The following is a 16882-nucleotide window of genomic DNA, read 5'->3' as shown; positions in this document are numbered from 1 at the left end:
AGCATGAGTCCTTTTCCCGTAACTTTTCTGTCTTATAAGGCCTGGTCGGCTCAGCTTTGCCATCTCCATTTCAAGAATATTCTTTCTTCGCCCAATCACCTGGAGCGGGCCAGAAGCAGGGAAATCGGAGCTGGGACAGGCCGGCCCAGCTCCCAGGTCCATCCCCTACAAGGCTCTGGGGGCCATCGAGCTGGTATCACCGGTGCTGGTGGCGTCACCCCCTCCAAGCGGGGCCAGGCTTTCCCCCCCTCCTCTCCCAGTAATTAATTCTCCTATTATGTTTCCCAGACTCTAGGCTTCCAGTTCCTCTATTGTCCTCTCCTGCTCCAAGCATTAGTACCCAGATTAAACATTGTGGCCCTCCTCCCTGCTTTGCCATTGGTTTTCTCACATCCTGAGAGCATTTCTGGCTTCCTAATGAGCCACTTTATTGAGCCCCAGAGAGGGAAAGAGTACTGCTCAGAGTCACACAGCACATTGAAGCAGAGCAGAAACTAGAAAGAAGACCTCAGAACATCTAGGCTGAGGCTCTAAAGCCCCCTCCCCCATCCCTAATAGATTCTATTTAATTTAATAAACATTTATTGAGCACCTATTGTGTGCCAGGCACTGTGCTAAGTGGTAGCTATACAAAAAGGGGGAGGGAATCATCCCTGCCCTCAAGGAGCTTACAATCTAATGGTCTTATAAGCATTTATTAAGCACTTACTATGTACTAGGTTCCAAGCAGGTAAAGTAGGGACATGCCATATTCCTTACCCTCCAAGGGCTTACGGTCTAATAGAGGGGATATGGAATATCCACATAAATAAGGATGGAAGAAGATAGCATGCAGTAAGGGCAAGGCAAGATCCAGATAAAGCGCTCCAGGAAAACAGAGGAAGTAGAATTCCAGGGTCCTCAAGACCTGCCCAAGAATCCCTACCACAGCAGAGCTGCCCACTGGTCACTCGGTTTACTCTTACACACTTCCAATGGAGGGAAGCCAGCACTTTGGGACAGTGCCACCATCTAGTAACTTAAATCTCAGGATCCCCTGCTCTGAGGAGCCTTCTGGAGCCCAGTAGAATGTGGCCAATCCCACTTGTACATGAGGAACTGGGTTCAGACCTGATTCCCTGGCATAGGGAACTCCCAGGAGAGGAAACGCCAACTACCTTCTCTTCAATGGATGATCTCAGAGTATGGACTGAGGAATAGAGATGTCTGATGCCACAGCCAGGATATGGATTCCACTCTTGCCTTCAAAGGTTTCAAAGACTTGAGGATAGCTCTGCTGCCTCCCTGACCCCAGGCTTCTCTTCTATATGATAAACATTCTCAGTTCCTTCACCCCAACCTCAACTCTGGCCTCCCTGCTTCCAGTGTCCCCTCTCTTCTGGAGGAGAGAGCCCCTGAACAAGAGCAGGAAGGAAGAGAGGGTTCTCAGTAAGGAGAAAATGAATCCAGAGCCTGAGGAGGCAGCCTCAAGTGAGCAGAACCAGAGAGGGCAGCAGGGAGATGGGCAATTGAGTGGTCATTTACTAATCACTCACTGCCTTCAGGAGAGAAATAACAAAGTTTAGATAAGGCACCATTTCCCTCAACAGTTCACAGTCTAGCTGAAAGAGAATGGAAAGGCTACAGGGTCTGTCTTTCCTGGAGCCCTTCCTGCCTCCTCCCTCTGCCATAGGAAGGCCCACTTTGTCCTCTGTTCAGCCCAGGTACCCCCCTCCTGCACCCCAGTCTCTCTTCTAAATGGCTTCTGCTTTCCTCTGGAAGATGGCTACTGTCCTGCATTCCTTGATCAAATCAGGCTCATGCCCCACCACACACACACACACACACACACACACACACACACACACACACACACACAAGGGTTGATCATAAGATAATAGATCAAGAGCCAGAATGAATCTTAAAGACCTTGGAACATTCATCCAACTCTATCATTGTATAGGGGAGGAAACTGAGGCATGGGGTGATTGAATGACTTGCAAAGAGAGGAGAGGAAGTGAGGGGGAAAAGGGGAGAGAAAGGGAGGAGGAGAAAGAGACAGAGAATGTGTGAGAGAGTGAGTGACTGAGTGTGTGTGAGAGTGAGAGAGAAAATGAGAGAAAGGGAGAAAGACAGAGATGGGAGAGAGATACAGAGGCAGATAGACAAAACAGACAGAGGAAGGAAGAAAGACAGGGGGAGAGAGAGAGAGAGAGAGACAGAGAGACAGAGAGACAGAGAGACAGAGAGAGGAGAAAGAGACAGAGAGGGAGAGAGACAGAGAGAGAGACAGAGAGAGAGAGAGAGAGAGAGAGAGAGAGAGAGAGAGAGAGAGAGAGAGAGAGAGAGAGAGAGAGAGAGACAGAGAGACAGAGAGACAGAGAGACAGAGGGAGGGAAGGAGAGAGAAAGGGAGAAAGGGAGAGAGGGAGAGAGAGAGAGACAGGGAGGGAGAGATAGCCAGAATCTTAAGCAAGACTCAAACTCGAGTTTGTTCTGAATGACTCCAAGTTTATGGCTCCCTCCACTACATCACCTAGCCACCTCTTTATCTAGAAAAACTAATCTCTGGTGTATTTGTTGCTATAAACACTCCTCTCATAAATGACAAAAGAAAATAAAAGTTAGTGATGCATCAGGGTTAGCACAGCAGGATAGGCCTGCCTCCTGCCTTGACCCAGCCAAGAAGACCTGGCTCTCTCCCCAGGGGAACCCGCAGGAAGGAATAGGAGCAGCTGCCTCTGGGGAGGCATTATACCCATAGATCCAGCCCTGATTACTCCCCCTTTCTTCCTTTCTCTGGGCTTCTTCATCGGGTAGGATCCTTTCCCCACAGAATTTGGTGGGAAGGGCTTCTCTGGCCCCTATTTCTCCTAGCCCTAAGGACAGTGCCACCATCTGCCATGGCCATGCAAACCTGGGGGGCTCAGTCTGGCAGGAGGGGGCCTCTTTTTCATCCCCCAGATTTCTCTTTTTCAGGGAAAATGATTCAGACAGTATATATTTCCTTCTTCAGCTCTCCCAAGTCTTCTCAAAAACCATTCTAAGGAAGCCTGCAGCATCATTTGGTGAGTAGGGGAATCTGGAAACCTGGGTCTGATTCCTGGCTCCTCTGCTTACCAGCTGTGGTTACCGAACCTCTCCTGGCCTCAGTGTCTTCATGTCTAAAATGGGGGTGATAATGCTTCATTTCTTCCCTCACAGGATTATTGCAAGGAAAGAGCTTTGTAATCCTTAAAGCACCAAAGAAATGCTTTAGTTTTATGCAAAAGCAGACCTCAACCCTTCCTTCTGAGCTAGAGAAATCTGTCCTTTCTCTTAGGAGATCTGGGTCTGCCCTTGCTCTGATCTGGAAGTTCTCCATTTAGGGCTCTAATAGGGAAAGATTTTCTGAGAAAAATAAACTTGAAAACCCGATTCTCCCAACCCTAACCCTAAGTAACACTTCATTTGCAGTCTTCCCACAGCTCCCCCCTTTCCACTACAGCTCCTCCTGTCTCTTACAGACAGCCCCCCTCTTCTTCTCCCCAAGCTTCTCCCCTTCACCTTTCTCCTCTAGATTCCCCTGCTCTCTTTTATCTCCTGCTTTTCCCAGAGCTCTCTTGCCCTCCTTTTTTGCACTGCTTCCCTCACTTCTCCCTCCAACTCTCTCCTCTCTTTTACAAGCCCTCTTTCCCCCACAGCTGGAGTAAAATGAGAAAAGGGCCTCAAAGATTGTTCAATCCCCTTCATTTAACTCCACAAGGAGTGATTTCCTATCATGTTCTCAGCACTAGGAGACAGGAAGATGAGAATCAACACATTCCTTGCCTTCAAGGCATTTATGTCTAATGGGGTGAGTAGGACATTTTACAAATTGAGAAACTGAGACCCAGAAAGCAGCAGTGATTAGTACAAGGGCATACAGACAGTAGGGCTGGCTTCTTGTCAGTGGGAAGGGAGCCAAGTCTCTCTACTCCTAAATCAATGTTCTTTCCACTAGTAAGGCACTTCCTCACTAGTTTTAACTTCCCGAGGGACACCCTTAAAGAAGCCTTTCCTTTATGGATCCCCAGGGCTGAAGCCCTGCTCCCTCATGATCTGAGAGGAGGTTCTCTCCCATGTGCCTTCTTCTCCCCCTCCAGCTCAGAATCCCAGAATAAGGGACTGTGACTAAGCTGAGAGGGCCCTGAGGACACAGAAGGAAGAAGATCAGAGCTGGAAGAGACCACCAAAAATGGGAGGGCAGAACTAGAAGAGGCCTCTCAAATCCAGGGTCCTTAAGCTTTCTGCATGCCTTGGTTCCCTTGGGCAGTCTGATGAGATCCATGGACCCCTTCTCAGAATAAAAGCAATGCAGAGGAATGCAAAAGAAAGCAAATATTCAGGAAAATAAGACTTTTGCACCTTCGAAGTTCACAAACTCCCTGAATTCTCTTCCCGGACCCACTGTGGGAGATGGAAAGAGCCTCAGGATCTAGAATGTTCCATAAGAAGGGCCCTTGGAATGTGTGCAATGGTGGAAGGGACCTGACTTAGCATGTAGCAAGTCAAAACTGGAGAGAGCTTAGAACGTGGAACACAGAAAATCAAATCTGGAAAGGTTCTTAATTATCCCATTCAACATCAGCATGTGACAGGTGGAGAAACTGAGGCCTGGAGCAACGTTCCCAAAGCCCCAGTGTGCCCCAGCTGATCTCCCTTCTGGAAGTCCCACGGGCTTTCCAGGCTAGGTTCGCCGCCTCTGCACCCCCACCCAGGGCCTCCGACTAGCTTGTGCACGGATGGGCTGGTGAGCCAGGGTGCACTGGGAGGTGCTGAGCTCCTGGGGCCCAGGGCGAGCCGGGAGCCTAGGGAAAGGAAAGGGGAGGGAGGGGAGGAGGCGCGGGCTGGGTGAGCTGTGGCGCTGGAATGAGCCCGGTGGGAGGGGAAGGGAGAGGGGGGGCTGCCCGGACTGGCTCACGAGCCAGGTTTGCAGGGCGAGCCCCAGCCCACGGCAGGGGCGGGGCGCTCTCCCCGCACGCGCGGCTATAAGAGACGCGGAGGCACAGCTTGGGCGCTCAGAGCAGGCTCCGGGCGCTGAGAGTGACAGGTGGCTGCTGCCCGCCCAGCCTGCCCAGCTTGCCAGCCGCGCTCTGTCTGTCCAGATCTCCCGCTCCCGGGCCCGCCATGGTCACCCCTACAGCCCGCTGGTGTTCCGTGGCGCTCACCCTGCTCTTCGTTCTGCACGAAGGTGAGATCCGGAGCCCAGCTCAGCAGCACTCCTGCAAGAGGCGCTCGCGGCGGGGACCCCAGCCCCGGGGGCCCCGCTGCACCCTTCACCCCTGCGCCCTGAGGCGCCTCTGCATGCGACTGCTTCTCTCCCCAGCCTCTCAGGCTCCGCGCTCGCGGGTCTCTCTGGCTCGGTCCGTGTCTGTCTCTGCAGGTCTCTCTGTCTCTATCTGACCATCTGACGCTCTCAGCTGCCTGTCTGTGCATTGGTCTTAGTCTCTGTCTCTGTCCATCTCCGTCCCTGTCTCTGTGTGCCTGTACATCAGTCTGTGTTCCTGAGCTTTGTCTCTGCGTCTCTCTGACTCTAACTCTGGGCTACGCTGTCTCTGCGCATCTGGCTCCCCGTGTCTCTGGGTCCGTCTCTCCGTGCCTATGCGTCTGTCTGCCTCTGTCCCTGTGTGTTCCACTGTCTCTGCACATCTGCTTGGGTCTCTGGGCTTTGTCTCTGTCCCTGTGTGCTTCACTGTCTCTCTGCATCTCTGTGTCTCTGTCTCTATGTGCTTCACTGTCTCTGCACATCTGCTTGGGTCTCTGGGCTTTGTCTCTGCAGCTCTGTCTCTGTACTTCACTGTCTCTTCATGTCTGCAGTCTGCTTGTGTTTCTGGACTTTGTCTCTCCATCTCTGTCTCTGTGTGCTTCACTGTCTCCTTGTGTCTGCACATCTGTCTCTGTGTGTCTCTGGGCTTTGTCTCTGCATCTGTCCGTCTGTGTCTCTGTGCCGGCCCCTGTCACCGTGTGTCTGCGCATCTGGCCATGTGTGTCTCTGGGCCTGTCTCTCCCTGTCTCTGCATCTGTCCATATGCTTCTTTCTCCGGGTCTCCCCGTCTCTGGATGCCCGTGCATCTGCCCGAATCCCTGGGTCTGTGCAGCTGTCTCTGTGCCTGTCCCTCTCAGCCTGGCTGTGCTCGGAGGTCTCCGGGTCTGTCTGGCTTGCAGCTTCTCCCCCTCCCCCCTGGCCATAGCTGCCCCTTGCATTTGCACAGTGCTGGTGGTCTGACCTCCCTTCCTGAGATAATCTCATGAGATGGCACCCCCAGCCTCTACTGCCTACTGAGACTCCCTTGGGAGACAGCCTTAGCTGGCTGCTGCTTGAGTGGCTGGGGAATAGCAAGAGGTGCCAAGGTCTGGTGCCTCTTGCACCCTCGTAGTTGGGGAGAGGGCGAAGGCAGCCCTAGGAAGAAGTTGAGGCCAGAAGCAATGCATCATTGAAGTCCCCCTGTTGCACAGAATGGGCTGAGCCCTCATGGGGCCGAGGGTCCTTCCTGGTGCCCTCTGTGTATGCATGAATGCATGCCAGGGGTGTACCCAACACTGAGCAGCCAGCCCCCCCCTCGCCCTCTGGGTCTGCATGCATGTTGCAGTGACAATGCCTCTTTCCTGGGGTCTTTTGCTGCCTGCTGCCCATTTCCTGGTCTCAGGTAGTGCCTGGGTGTTTTCCCCCTTCTACTTAATGTTTCGGGCTGTGGCATGAACTTTCCAACTTCCTAGATTATGCAAGGGAGGGCCTTTATAGCCCTGACAGGGCCAGCATGTTGCTGGCTGCTGCAATAAGACCTGCCAGGCAGGCCGAGATGGCCCTAATCCTCTGCAGGGAGGCTCCAGCTGCATTTACATTCCTGGGTTGGCAAAGGGAGGAGCCACCACACCTGACCCATTTCTCCTGGAGAGGTAGCCTGCATACAGTAAAAATAGCGCTGGACTTGGTGGTTCGGTGGATAGAGGGCTTGTTACTGTGGACAAGGCATTGACCCTCCTGAGCCTCAGTTTCCTCCTCTGTAAAATGGGAGAAATAGCATTCGGGCTGCCCAGCCCACGGGGTGGCTATGAGAAAAGTCCTTTGTAAACGTGTGGCCCCAGAGACATAGGAGTTCTTTTTCTCTCCTCCTCCGTCCGCCTGTGTAGGGAAGGGCCATCTGCCTCCAGGATCCCCGCCTGCCTCCGGAGCCAAAAGCAGCCACTTGCGCATCAAGAGATGTTCCTGCAACAGCTGGCTAGATAAGGAATGCGTCTACTTTTGCCACTTGGACATCATCTGGGTAAACACGCCAGGGTAAGTGGGCAGCCCCCTAGTGAGGTGGCAAATATCCTCTTGGTGTGCTGTTAAGTGTGCGTGAGAGTAGCGGGTATGGGGATGGGGAGGCTGGAAGGAGGCGTCCATGGGGCCCCTCCAGGTGGCCGTTAGATCCAGACTTCCTCAGGCTTGCTGCCTGAAAGATTCCCATTAAGAAGAAGAGGGGCACAAAGAGCCCTAAAAACCAAAGCCCAGGAAAAACAATCATAATTAGTAATAACTATAATAATAATAATGCCAACTCACTGCTGTGGCATTTTTCTCCCATGAGGTGGAATCTGTGAGATTTATTATTCCTTCACTTTATGGGAAAACTGAGGGACAGAAAGACTCAAATCAATGCTATGCAGTCAAAGGACCTAGGTTCCAATTCTGGCATTGTTGCTCTCTGTGTGACTGGGCAAACCACTTTATTACTGCTCTCAGCCTCAGTTTCCTCATCTGTAAAATGAAAGGGTTGGATTAGATGGGCTCTAAGCTTCCTTCTAGCTCTACAGCTTCGATCGCATGATCTTCAGTGTCAGAGCTTTTTTTCTATTTTCTGCTATGGAGGCAATAAGACCAAGAGCCCAGGGACATAGTGTGTGGATTTGCTACTTGCTTGAAGTTTTGACCTTGGCCAAGTCAATCCCCTTCTCTGGGCCACACTTTCCCAATCTCGAAATGATAATCCCAATAATCATGTGACTGATTATAGTAATAATAATAGCTAGCACATATATATATATACATATATATTTAATATTCTGATGTTTTGCAAGGCATTGAACATATATTATCTCATTTGATTCTCGCAACAATCCTGCAAATAGATGCACTTATTATCCCCATTTTTACAGTTTAGGAAACTGAGACAGGTCACATTTAAGTGACTTGCCTAGGGTCACACAGCTAGTAAGTGTCCGAGGCTGGATTTGAACTCCAGGTCTAGTGCTCTATCCATCTAGATACACAAGATGAACTCTGAGACACAAATCTGCTGAGCCAGGCTAGGACTCTAAGTGATTGTCTTCATTTTTGAGGAAACTCTTAGCTTCCATTAAGATGTATATTTCAGTGGCAGCTGGGTGGCTCAGTGGATTGAGAGCCAGGTCCAGAGATTGGAGTGCCTGGCTTCAAATCTGGGCTCAGATACTTCCTAGCTGGTGTGACCCTGGGCAAGTCACTTAACCATTGCCTAGTCCTCACTGTTCTGCCTTGGAACCGATACACGGTATTAATTCTAAGACGAAAGGTGAGGGTTTAAAAAATCTAAACACATACACACACACACACACACACACACACACACACACACACACACACACACACACACAGAGATTCCTTGTCTAGAAGGAGTTTTGCCTTTACTACTGGAGGGCATTTCTGCTAGTCCCTGCCTGCTGTCTCGGTGATTCTGGCCACATCCAATGCCCGCTGTATAGCCAGAAAGTGCCCAGCTAGTTTCTGTGGGGATGTGGGGTTCTAGAATCCCTTCTCTAGTCCCTCCTTGTCCCACAGGCTGTGGGGTTCCCACACACCCTTGCAAGGTCAGAATGTGCCCAGATCCGTGCTCCCTGCGCCCAGTCCAGCTCTGGCTCAGAGGAAGCCAGCCCCACTCACCGCCCTATTCTCCACCCACACGCAGCTCCCTGCCAGCCCAGCCTGGGCGACCTTGCTGCCTCACGTGACTCTGTTGTTGTCTCTGCCCCAGCAGACCAAACAGAGGCCCAGCACCCTGGGTGTGGGCTCACCTGGGTTGCCAGGTTCCCTGCTTGCCAGGGTGAAAGCCAAGAGAGAAAGTCGGCAGGGAACTTGGCTGCCTTCTTTCCGGCAGTAATGAGAAGGCAGTCCCTGTCCGGGAGCCAGCATGCCCACCACCGGAGGTGGGTTTGGGAGAGGTACTGAATGGCTGACTCTCCCTCCTTGAACCCCAGAGGGTTGGCACAGGCCAGCGACGTCCCTGTTACCATCATTAATCAATGCCTGATTGATCAGTGGCTTAAGTAATTGCTGCACCTCGTTCCCACACCAGCTGATAAGGAGCCTGGAATGACTGGGTGGCACAGACCACAGAGCCAGTGTAGGCAAGCAGTCCCTGACCCCTGCGCTGAGCCCCACTGGGCAAGATGGCCACCTATGAGTTGGAGAATCCCCTCCAATAGAGCCTGGGGCAGTGGCTTTGGCCCAGCCTGAGCTCCCTCTGCTGTTCATAAAATGCTCTTAGAAGAGTCTTAGAGTTGATACCATTGTTAGAAATAAACCTGGGTTCAAATCCATCTCTGATACTTTCTACCTGATGCCTTGGGCAAGTTCCTTGAGTCCTTTGTGCCTCAGTTTCCTTATTTGTAAATCCAGGAGGTTGGAAGAGATGAACCTATAAGGTCTCTTTTGGCTCCAGTCCCAGGATCCAGCTTGCTTCTCTCTGCACTGAGAATATTGAGGCTGGGTAGCCCATCCACCATCACACAGACATCATGGTCAGAGCCAGTGGTCAAGAGTCTGAGACTCCACGGCCACTCATCTTTCCATTGGAATACAGAACTGGAAGGGACCTCCAAGGTCATCTAGTCTAATCTTTTCATTTCCTAGAGGGGGAAATATTGTCTAGGGGATAGGAAATGGGTTCAAATCCCACTTCTAATTACCTGAGAGCAGCTAGGAGGTACCATAGTGCCAGACCCAGAGTCAGAAAGACTCATCTTCCTGAGTTCAAATCCGGCCTCAGATACATACAACTGTGTTCTTGGATAAGTCATTTGAGCCAATTTGCCTCCGTTTCCTCATCTATCAAATAATCTGGTGAAGGAAATGGCCAACCACTTTTGCCAAGAAAACTCCAAATGGAGTCATGAAGAGTCAGACATGACTAAAAATGACTGAACAAAAATAATTACCTGTTACCCCTTTGATTTGGGGCAAGTCATTTAAACCCTTGAACCTCAGTTTCCCCAGAGAGAGTTTCTTGTCTCCCTTCCAGGGTCAGATTTATGATCCTGTGACCCTCAGGTCACCCAGGTAGTAAGTGTGGCCCAACCTTTCCCCCCTCAGCTCCTCTCTGTCCCCAATGTGTCAGCCAGGGCCCAGGGAGAAGAGCCTGGGCTGGGGAGGCTGTGGGCGAGAGTGTTTCCCCAAGCCTGTTTCCTCCGCTTTCTAGCTGGAGGCTTCCTCCATGCCCTTGGCTCTGCTGGTGGCAGCCACCTCAGGGTTCTTTGTCAAATCCCTTTGCTTTGGAGCCTGGCTAACTGGATTCTCTCCCTATCTCTCCTCCCCTCCCGTCTTCTCTTCCTCTCCTCTTCTCCCCGTCCTAACAGACAGACCACTCCTTACGGCCTGGGAAACCCGCCAAGGCGCCGCCGCCGAGCCCTGAGCAGGTGTGAGTGTGCCAGCTCCAGAGACCACACCTGTGCCACCTTCTGTCACCTGCCCCAGCCAAGGTGAGGGCCTGCTGCAGGCAGGGAAAAACAGGGGGGGCACAAAAGCTGAGGGCACGGCTACACTCCAGAGGCTGGGGAAAGGGGGGCTCCCTAGAGACTCAGCTGAGGCCCCCCTCTAAACTGGAAAGTCGGATCTTCTGTCTCTATTGGGCAGCCAGGAGCTCTTTCTGATCCTCCTAGAAAGGCTGCAGGGCTCCTGGGATACCCTGTTCTGGAAGGAGGGGGACCAAGGAGAGCAGCAGCTTTAGCAAGGATCAGGCCACCCCTGGGAACACTTGGGACCTGGCTTCCTCAGTACCAGCACACCGATATTTCCTGCCACATCTATTGAGCAGTCGATGGCTCAGTGGCAAGAGGCTTGGATTCTCATCCCAGCTCCTCCACTTAGCTGTGTGACCTTGAACAAATTACACAAACTCTCTGAACGTTGGGTTCCTCCTCTGTCCACTTAAGCTAATAGGGGTGTCCTGTGTGGCTCACACAGATGCTGGGAGGATGGTAATGACAATAATAATAATAATAATAATAATAATAATAATAATAATAAAACATCAAGAACAGCAGCAATGATAAAAATAATGGCAGCCAGGTGATGTGATACAGAGCTCTAGGATGGGATCAGAAAGACCTGGGTTCAAATTCAGCCTCAGACACTTACTAGCTGTGTGACCCTGGGCAAGTCACTTAATATCTCTATGCCTCAGTGTCTTCAACTGTAAAATGCAGATAATTAGGGCATCTACCTCCCAGGATTGTTGTGAGGATTGCATGAGACAATGATTGTAAAGTGCAGTGCCTGGCACAGATGAAGTGCTTTAGAAATGTTAGCTATTATCATTGTTGTTATTGTAGTATTTATAGACTGCATTAAATGGTTTGAAAAGCACTTTACAGATGTTCTCATTTGATCCTCAGAGTAGCCCTGGGAGGTGGTTGTTAATACTTCATCCATTTTACAGATGAGGAAACTGAGGCTCAGAGAGTCCCTGTGGTCATATAGCTAATATGTGTCTGAGAGATAGAATTTGAATTCGGGTCTTCTTGACTCCAAGTCTAGCACCCTCTCCACTGTGTGTGAGGGCCAGAAATGCCTTGGATTACTCAAATGAATGGAAAAAATAGTCATCAAGGTCTTTGAGATCTCAAAACTATTTGCTTTTTCTGACTCCTCCCCAAAGACCCCAGGAGCCCATGGAGGAAAGACAGAGGGACCAGGAGTTGAGGACATCAGCTTACTCACAGGGAGAGTTCTGGGTCCTTCATCCTGGCTCCTAGCTCTGGCACAAACTCTTCTGAGGCTTTGAGGCCACATAGTCCAACCCACCAGAGGAGGAAAAAAAAAAGCTCTGTGCCTCAGTTTCCTCATCTATAAAACAAGAGAGAGTCAATCTAGTTGAAATCAGTGAGCACCTAAAAAGTGTCTACCATGGGACAGCTAGGTGACTCAGTGGATGGAGAGCCACACCTAGAGACAAAAGGTCTTGGGTTCAAATCTGGCCTCAGACACTTCCTAGCTGTGTGACCTTGGGCAAGTCACTTGACCCTCATTGCCTAGCCTTTACCACTCTTCTGCCTTGGAACCAATACACAGGACTGGTTCTAAGATGGCAGGGAAGGGTTTAAAATACATATATTTTTAAGTGCCTAGCACATAGCAGGATACGTGGACCCTCTCTGGGGACTGCTTTTCACCTGTGTTTCATCTTTATCAAGTCAGAGGATCAGAGCTTGAGAGCAGGAAGGGATCTTGGAGGCCACATAGTCCAGCCCACCCATTTTACAGAGGAGGAAAGTCAGAGAAGTTAAGTGAATTGTGGAAAATCATCAAGGCACCACAACGTGGTAGAGATGGGATTTGAACTCACTTCTGCCAGCTCCGACTCCTCTACTCATTCTCTCCTGGAGAGAATATATAAGCAGATCAGGTGGCCTCGGGAGGCAGCCCATGCTGGAAGCTGCTTTTGTGGACAGATTATGGGAAGGATAAGGAATGACCTTCCTTTTTTAGAAACAGGAAATGGATTCCAGATTACTGGCACCTCAGGGTTTCTTCCTTCTCCCTTCTGCCTGCCCCCTCCCCAGCACACACAAACACACACACACACATACACACCACACGCCTGGGAGGGTTCTCAGGTGTAGGGAATGGTGCCCAGGCACCAGGCACCCGAGGGGCTGGAGCTCCCAACCGCCTGAGCCGCCTAGCACCAGGGCTGCCCCTGGCAGTGACTGGGGAACCCAGGTCCCATGCCAGGTATCCAGAGCACCAATCACACAGACCCTCTTTCCCTCAGGTACCTGGCCAAGCCAAAGATGCCCTCCCACAGCGAGCCTTTGGTAGCCTCTCTTCTTCAGGACACAAAGGCAGGCGCAGGCAGCCGGCTCCTCAGGGCACTAAGGTAAGCTGCCATGGCCCCTGCTTCAGCTCCCTAAGTTTAGGTCTGACTGCTCGGCTTTGGAAAGGTCACAGATGAGCTTCTGGGGGTCCAGAGAAGGCAGATCCAGAGGTCTGGTCCTAAGGGGAGAGGATGAAAGAAGCAAGGGGGACGGAGCCTAAGGAAGGCAAGACCTAGAGAGACTGTGAAAATTAGAATGGCTAATTAGTGTTAGAAGAACTCTTGGGGGAGGGGGCAGCTGGGTATCTCAATGGATAGAGAGCTAGCCCTAGAGACAGAAGGTCCTAGGTTCAAATGTGACCTCAGACACTTCCTAGCTGTGTGACCCTGGGCAAGTCACTTCACCCTCATTGCCTAGCCCTTACCACTCTTCTGCCTTGGAGCCAATACACAGTATTGATTCTAAGATGGAAGGTCAGGGTTTTTGAAAGAAAAAGAAAGAGAGAGAGAGGAAGAAAAAGAAAAAGAAAGAAAGAGAGAGAGAGAGGAAGAGAAAGAAAGAGAGAAAGAGAGAAAGAAAGAGAGAAAGAGAGAAAGAAAGAGAGAGAGAAAGAGAGAAAGAGAGAAAGAGAGAAAGAGAGAAAGAAGAGAAAGAAAGAAAGAAAGAAAGAAAGAAAGAAAGAAAGAAAGAAAGAAAGAAAGAAAGAAAGAAAGAAAGAAAGAAAGAAAGAAAGAAAGAAAGAAAGAAAGAAAGAAAGAAAGAAAGAAAGAAAGGAAAGAAAGAAAGAAAGAAAGAAAGAAAGAAAGAAAGAAAGAAAGAAAGAAGGAAAGAAGGAAGGAAGGAAGGAAGGAAGGAAGGAAGGAAGGAAGGAAGGAAGGAAGGAAGGAAGGAAGGAAGGAAGAAGAAAGAAAGAAAGAAAGAAAGAAAGAAAGAAAGAAAGAAAGAAAGAAAGAAAGAAAGAAAGAAAGAAAGAAAGAGAAAGAAAGAAAGAAAGAAGAGAGGGAGGAAGGAAAAAGTCTTATTCTGGTTGGCCCTAGAGGGAAGAACTAGGAGCAATGAGGATTCTACCTATTAATCCTGATTTTTTAAGCTGTTTCCCTCACGTGCCTCAAAATTACTTCATGTTTGATATATAAATTTCTAAATTTGGCATTCAAGGCCCTCCATAATATGCCCTCAAACAGGAGTGTTATTTCTTCTCCTTGCTCTTTTCCCAACGTTGTTCATTAACCAGAATGTTTTCCTGCCTTGTGTGTTCCTTGAGTCACTTCTAACTTTTTTTTTTCAAACCCTTACCTTCCATCTTGGAATCAATACTGTGTATTGGTGCCAAGGCAGAAGAGCTGTAAGGGCTAGACAATGGGGCTCAAGTGACTTACCCAGAGTCATACAGCTAGGAAGTGTCTGAGGTCAGATTTGAACCCAGGACCTCCCATCTCTAAGCCTGGCTCTCAATCCTCTGAGCCACCCAGCTGCCCCCTTCTAACATCCTCTTGAGAAGAACAGGTTCAGCTGTTACAGTCTAGACCTTTTCCCCTGAGTGAGGTTTTGCCAAAGCCTGAGCATGCAGGTTCCTAAGTCAGATCCTCTCAATTCACAGGGATATCGCCACATCCCGGGTGCCCGCTTTACTCGGTGGCAGCACAGGTCTCCTGGAGCCTCTGGACCCAACCTGCTGTCTCAGAGGAGGAAGCGATAGAAAAAAAGAAAGAAAGGAAGCAAGCCCTCTGTCCAGAGCAGCATTGGCCTGAAGGACCCCAGGCTCCCAAGGGCTTCCAAGCTCCTGGCCCAGGTGGATGCACAGAGGAGGGGCAGCGTATGGGCATGTGGGAGCCTGGAGTCAGGTGCAGAGGATGGAGACAGTGCCAGATGCTGGACACCCTGGCACACCCCCCTTTCTACCATGCTGCTGCTGCTGCTGGGACCAGTGGGGTCTCATGGGGACCCTAGACCATTTCACTCATCCTGGGCACCTCTTAGAGGAGTCCATGGTGGATTGTGCCAATTCATGGGGTACACTTGGACAGTTCAGCCTGGAACCCCAAAGTCAGCCCACCCAAGGCCAGCCTGTGGCAGAAAGGGCCACCCTGGAGTGTTATTTCTTCCCCCTGCTCTTCTTCCAACATTGTTCATCAACCCGGATCCTTCTCTGCCTTGGATTCCTTCCTTTATTCCTTCAGGGGACCATGTGATATAGTGGAAGGAGCATGCATTTGGAATCAGAGGACCTTGGGTTCAAATCCTGGCTCTGCTACTTCCTAACTGACTTTGGGCAAGTCCCATTCCCTTCTTGGCATTCAGTTTCTTCTTCTGAAACATGAAGGAGGCCTGGACTAGATAATGTCCAAGTTCCCTTTCAGTTCTAGATCTTCCATCCTGTTGAAGCCCTGTTGTGTGTCTAAGGTCCCCTGTGCCAGGCTGGGCAGCGGGAGATACAGACAGAGGCATCAGTGTACAGCCCTCTCTGGTCAGATCTGGCTTCTATCCTGAATGATGGAGAGGGAGAGAGAGAGAGAGAGAGAGAGAGAGAGAGAGAGAGAGAGAGAGAGAGAGAGAGAGAGAGAGAGAGAGAGAGAGAGAGAGAGAGAGAGAGAGAGAGAGAGAGAGAGAGAGAGAGAGAGAGAGAGAGAGAGAGAGAGAGAGAGAATCATGAATGAATGAGTGAATGGATGGATGGATGGATGGATGGATGGATGGATGGATGGATGGATAGAGGCATGGAATCTGGGAGGTAACTGCAGCCTCAGGCCAGGATGTGCCCAATGCTCACCAGCAGCAGTCCCGGCTGCCCATTCTGGTCCTCTTCACCCTTCAGCAGAGGTAGTCAGTCTCTGCACAGACTGAGTGGGAAGCCCAGAGCTGCCCTCTGAGACTCCCTTTAAAGAAATGGATCCCACATTCCATCTGCTCCATCTGTGGGTTCATTTCAAAATTCAGAGGTGGCTGGTTCCAAAAGTCAACTCCCAGAGCCGGGAGACCTTTGTCGTCCAGGCTCAAGTCCATCGTCATCCATCGGTCTCCTTATTGGCACCTTTGCACAACTGTTTCTTCCTCCAAGACTCTGTTACCTTTTCCTTAAACGAAACCAAAGACTGGAATGAGGTCACAAGTGCCTTATCTCCCTTGGCCTGTACATAAATTATTTGTGGTAGCACTGCGATCATTCCAAATATTTATTATTTTGTAAATGACTGGATTGTTTACATGGAAACTCTGTTTGTAATAAATAGAAAAATACCTTCCTGGCCTTTCTTGAGGGGAAGACAGTGGGAGGGGGCTTGGGAGTGGGGAAGAAAGGACCCCGCCTGGGTTTCATTCAGCAAACATTTACCAAGGGCCTCCACTGGGCGAGATCCTGCCTTTGCTTGGGTTGAAGGTGAGGGAGGAGGGAGAAGCTGTAGGAGCCATCCCTGTCCCTGTTCCTGGGAGCTTTAAGTCAGAGGTGGGGAGAAAGAATGCCCAGGAAGCCCTCCCCTCTCTCTCAGTTAAAAACCATTGGTGGAGATCTGGAGTGTGGCCCAATGCCCAGCGGGCATCCACCATAGTAATAGCACAGCCAGGAGATGGTTTGTCTCCTAGAGTACCAGGTACCAGTACCAGAATGCCAATAGCAGTGCCCAGTACCCAGAGTAGCAAGAGATGGTTTGCTGCCCAGAGTACCAGGTACCAGTACCAGAGTGCCAATAATAGTACTTGGTACCCAGAGTAGCAGGAGATGGTTTGCTGCCCAGAGTACCAGGTACCAGTACCAGAGTGCCAATAGCAGTGCCCAGTACCCAGAGTAGCAAGAGATGGTTTGCTGCCCAGAGTACCAGGTTCCAGTACCAGAG

At 50.5% G+C, this 16882-nt stretch overlaps 1 protein-coding gene across 1 annotated transcript; it reads left to right on the top strand.

The window, feature by feature from the left end:
- The first annotated feature begins 5031 nt into the window (after positions 1-5031).
- Positions 5032-16285, top strand: EDN2 (endothelin 2). Its single transcript, XM_007492921.2, has 5 exons — positions 5032-5190; positions 7131-7278; positions 10593-10715; positions 13010-13114; positions 14653-16285. The coding sequence occupies exons 1-5, from the start codon at positions 5127-5129 to the stop codon at positions 14801-14803; spliced, it is 591 nt and encodes a 196-aa protein (XP_007492983.2). The 5' UTR covers positions 5032-5126; the 3' UTR covers positions 14804-16285.
- The last annotated feature ends 597 nt before the right edge of the window (positions 16286-16882 follow it).

The sequence above is a fragment of the Monodelphis domestica genome, chromosome 4 (genome assembly GCF_027887165.1).
Source record: "Monodelphis domestica isolate mMonDom1 chromosome 4, mMonDom1.pri, whole genome shotgun sequence".
Taxonomy (NCBI): Eukaryota; Metazoa; Chordata; class Mammalia; order Didelphimorphia; family Didelphidae; genus Monodelphis; species Monodelphis domestica.
Note: the sequence above shows the minus strand (reverse complement) of the source record. Positions and strands in the feature narration are given on the sequence as shown.

Bases quoted from the DNA above. Each gene is read 5' to 3' on its own strand.
- EDN2 (XM_007492921.2), top strand. From the start codon at position 5,127: ATGGTCACCCCTACAGCCCGCTGGTGTTCCGTGGCGCTCACCCTGCTC. The intron at 5,191-7,130 runs GTGAGATCCGGA...CCGCCTGTGTAG, and splicing joins GCTCTTCGTTCTGCACGAAG to GGAAGGGCCATCTGCCTCCA. The intron at 13,115-14,652 runs GTAAGCTGCCAT...CTCAATTCACAG, and splicing joins CGGCTCCTCAGGGCACTAAG to GGATATCGCCACATCCCGGG.